Below are 4,277 nucleotides of genomic sequence, written 5' to 3'. Positions count from 1 at the left end.
CAGGGGCAATTTGAAAATCGAAACGAATAATAAATTCTATAGAATCACATAGAAAACCAGGAGTCCATACCCATGGAAATGAAAAGTGGAGAGTTTGATAATATTTGCAGAGCTCAAAGTACCTCCTTTAGAGTAATTTCAAAGGACAGGGGAACCAGACGGAAGCCATCAACCAAATGATTGTACTGGATGAACGTCGTCGGTAGCGTGACAAACGGAAATTCTGCATTTCGATTGTATGCGGTGAGGAGTTACGGCTCCTGCAGACTGCCCTTCCCCCACACCCCCACACCCCCACACCGGCGTGGCAGACAGCGGTGTGATCCTTCACTCCCAGACCCGTGTCACCTCCCTGCCTGGGGACGAGGCCCCACATCCTCTCAGGGGCACATGGGGCTCTCGAGAGGCACTGTCGTTGGCGGCTGACCATGCAGAGCCTCTGGCAGACGGCGAGGGCCAGCGCCTGGTCCTCCGTTTCCTGGATGGTGGGGGGACCTAGGGATTCTGAGTTTGTCATTCTTGTGCCTTCGTGTCCCCATCTGTTATACAGGATAATAAAAGTATCTACCAAGAAGGGCTGTCACGAGGGTCTTTTGCGAGTGAGGACGTCCTGCCCAGGCCTGGCAGAGGGACAGGGCAGCCACGGCTGCTGGGGAGGCGAGTTTGCAGGACGCTGCAGGGGCGTGGGGAGGAGAGCATGTCCCCGGCCCAGCTTCCCTCGGGGGGACCCAGCTCCACACCTGAGGGAACTGTGGGGCTCCACGTGGAGCCAGACTGACATGGGGACCCCCAGACACACAACATCTAAGATCTAACTGAAAAGGTATTACTGGGCCTTAAACATTTTACTTGAACTTGATAATAATGTATGGACACCCATTAGTTTGCCAGTCCCCTAAGGTAGAGCTTTTCTTTAGGAACTTTAAGCTGAGAAGCAAAAGCCATTTTGACGGTGGCATAATCGCCCCGTCCTCATGACAAGGAGCTCAGTTAGGCAGCTGCTGCCTGTGGCTCCCTGGTGAAGCTTGTCGGGGTTACTTTCTCTGTGGCTCTCCGGGCTCATTCCTCATGATCGCAAGGTGGCAGCTGCAGCTCCAACCATCACATGTGGAAGGGAAGGGCGGCCACGACCGATCTCCTTTTTGATTGAGAAAAATAGAACCGACCACCTGTCAGGCATTGTGCCAGGGGCTGGGGAATCTGAGGCCAGGCTAGTCACCGGGTGGTGGGTGACAGAGCTGGGAGTCTCACACAAGTCATTGCACTGTCTCCCAAGAGGACGGGCCCGGAGCCAGGCTGCCGGGTCGGACCCCTGGTGCTGGCCCTCTGGCTGCAGCCCCGGCTCCCTGTCCTCAGCTGGGACAGCACTGGCTTGGCTACGCCGCTAGGAGGCGCGGCGAGTCTGAGTTTATGAGTTTACTACATTAGCCACGGTCCCATGTAACAGCTACTCCACAAGGGGCTAAGTGACATTTATCTGAGTCCTCAGTCACAGTGGCTACGGTTCTGGCGCCCGGTGGCCATCACGCTGCACAGGCCAGGGGTGGGGCTATGGAAGTTCTGTCGGATGCTGGTTTAGGCCATTCCTGGCACACTACCACACGCTCCCTAAGTGTGAGCTGTCACAGTGTGCCCCAGAGCCTGCACAGACCTTGACACAGAGGTGTTCAATAATTATTTATTGAAAAAAAATAACTAAATAAATCCCAGACCCCGGCTGAACCCACCCGCTCACACACACGCCACACGGCCTGACTGCACACCAGACCTGCCACCAGGGAGGCGTCCCCCGCCCGGCCCGGGTGGCGGGGCCTAGTAGAAATCCTCCGGGTCGGACTCCGAGTGTGAGCCTTGCTGGTTCTGAACCTGACTCTGCTTCCTGTACAGACAGGCCACCTGGGGGAGAGGCAGGCGGTCATTAGTCCCGGGGCTGCCCCCCACCCCTCCACACCGCTCCAGGCCACAGTCCACTCCTCCGAGCTGGCCAGGAAATCGCCCCCGGGCAGCCATCCCTTCCGAGGGCCTCACCTGGGCACTGGTGGTGGCCTCCTCCGGCTTCTTGTCTTCGCGGACGCGGATGAACCGAGGGAAGCGCAGGGAGACGCCCTTCTCGCTGTCCACCTGGGGAGGCGGGGTGGCCATGGGTCCCCACCGACCCCCACCTATCAGCCCCCGGCTCCTGACCCACACGGCGGGGGTGGAGCGGGGCAATGGGCTCCGTAAGGGCTGAGTGAGGTAATAACGAGCGTGGGAATCGAGCGCTTAGGAAATGCGAGCTGCGGGGCTGACACGGACACTGTCACTAGGGCCGAGGGCTAGAGCGGCCGGGACGCGGACTCTGGAACCAGGAACCAGGCCGCGGGGCTCGAATCCCGGGTCCCAACGCCCAGGAGCCGTGAGGGCCCAGGCCACCCAGCTGGGCCCCCTGGGGCTCTATCTCCCCGTCGCTGAAATGGGGCCCTTCGGCGTTTCTGTGCGAGGACTGAATGAGTGGACACGAGTGACGTGTCCGCGTCACATAAACGCTCTGTACTCACTGCCCCCGGCACTTGCTCCCTGGGGTCCCTGGCTCTCTAAGACGCAGCAAAGTGAGAAATTCCAAAAAAGAAACCGGATTCAAAAATATGAGTTCCTCCTTAAAATGGAAGTCTGCTTCTCAGCAGAAACGCTAGATGCTGAAGGGTGGGAAGGAACCTCAGGAACATTTTAAATGCGCGATGTCCCGCTCCTCGGAAGGAGGAAGCTAAGAGCTGTCCTGCCCCGATCTTTTATGGAGCCGCTAGTGAGAGAAGGAATTTTGAATCTCTGTGGCATGAAAATTAATTACAGTTGAGAGAAACGCAGCAGGAAATGTCCTCAGCTTTTACTTAAAAAAACTGCGTTTTCAAAATCCCCTAAGGGTTGAATTGTGAGAGTAAAGGCGGCAATTTCACTGTTTTCTTTTTAGTCCTGGGGAATTTCTTCTTAACAAAAAGAAACTTTCGACCCCATTAACTGACTCCCAAATAAACCCCAAGCTCAAGTCCTCCTGACGGCCGCCCAGGAAGCGCAGCCGTGCCCAGGCCCCCGCCCGGCGCCCCCGGCTGGAAGCCCCGGGGGGCGCCGCTCCAGGCCCCGTCACTCACCAGTCCGCGGGCGGCGGGGTAGATGGGGGACAGAGAGAGGTCGGCGCACTTGACTTCCCACACGGCGCTGGGCTCCAGCCAGTGGTCGGGGGCCACGGCCCCGTCCGCCCGCACGTAGGAGCGCGGGCTGGGCAGCACCAGGGCCTGGGGACGAGGGGCTCAGAGGTAGGGGCTGGGGAGCGAGGGGCTGAGGGAGACACGCAGCGACACAGACACCCCTTAGAGTCCAACCCGGGGAGCAGAGGGAAGCGGAAGATGGAAGAACGAGGGACAGAGCCCCTGGGAGCTGAGACGGGACGCTGGACACTAACGGAGGCAGAGAGAGGGACAGAGGCCTGGGCGGGGAGGACCAGGAACAGCAACGCAGAAACACCGCGTCACGCCCGAAACACCTGTGATCGTGATGACAAAACTCCATCTACGAGGGGCCCAGCTAGCACCCTAAGGACTAACTAGGGGATCCCCGCAGTAGCACCCTGTCCCCAGCGGCTGCGGCCGCGAGCGCGGTCACCAGGCTCCGTGAGCGGCGTCGCGGGCCAGTGGCCGGCAGAGCTGGGGCTGAGCCCGGCTCCGCTCTGAGCCCCGAGCCCCGGGCAGCAGGCCGGGCCGCTCACCTGCCGCTCACCCACTGCTCACCTGCAGGCGGTGGTGATGCTCCTCCAGCGCTTCGTCGCTGAAGCCGGTTCCCAGCTGCGGGGGAGGCGGGCGGTCAGGGGCTGGGCGTGCCCAGGCGGTATCCATGGAAACCATGGTGGAAGGAGGGGGGCTCCCAGGCGGATGGGAGCGAGTCCCCCGCGGCGGGGGCGCCCCCGCCCCTCGTCTCCCCCGGCCCTGACCTCCCGCCCAGCCTGTGACCAGGGTCATCACAGCCTCCACGCTGCCCAGTTTTCCTGCGCCCCCCACGGCAGTTGAGGCTAAAGCGCGGCACGTGGGCAGGGCGGCCTCGAGGACAGCGGACGCCCGGCAGCGCCTTCTGCACCAAGGCAGCGCCCTGGAACCACGCTCAGTAAACGGCGTAAAGTGGCGACACCTCCGTGAACCTGATGCCGGAATGGACCGAGCCGCGACGCCGGCCCACCCGCCGCCCAGCACCCAGTGCCCAGCGCCCAGCACCGGGAACGGTCCCAGCCCGCCGCGTGAATGGCCGCGGTG

General features: G+C 61.1%; 1 protein-coding gene across 1 annotated transcript in view; it reads right to left on the bottom strand.

Annotated features, from left to right (window-relative positions):
• Window positions 1–1,664: 1,664 nt before the first annotated feature.
• Window positions 1,665–4,277, bottom strand: part of LIG1 (DNA ligase 1) — a 24,059-nt gene continuing 21,446 nt past the window's right edge. The window contains exons 22-25 of the mRNA XM_023522128.1: window positions 3,762–4,015; window positions 3,126–3,269; window positions 2,029–2,121; window positions 1,665–1,896 (exon numbers count right to left, since the gene is read on the bottom strand). Coding sequence (XP_023377896.1) covers window positions 1,813–1,896; window positions 2,029–2,121; window positions 3,126–3,269; window positions 3,762–4,015 — 575 coding nt within the window. The 3' untranslated portion in view covers window positions 1,665–1,812. The remainder of the gene's footprint in view (window positions 1,897–2,028; window positions 2,122–3,125; window positions 3,270–3,761; window positions 4,016–4,277) is intronic.

The sequence above is a fragment of the Pteropus vampyrus genome, unplaced genomic scaffold (assembly GCF_000151845.1).
Source record: "Pteropus vampyrus isolate Shadow unplaced genomic scaffold, Pvam_2.0 Scaffold333, whole genome shotgun sequence".
NCBI classification, from domain to species: Eukaryota; Metazoa; Chordata; class Mammalia; order Chiroptera; family Pteropodidae; genus Pteropus; species Pteropus vampyrus.
The sequence above is the reverse complement of the archived record's forward strand: the minus strand, read 5'-3'. Positions and strand labels throughout refer to the sequence as shown.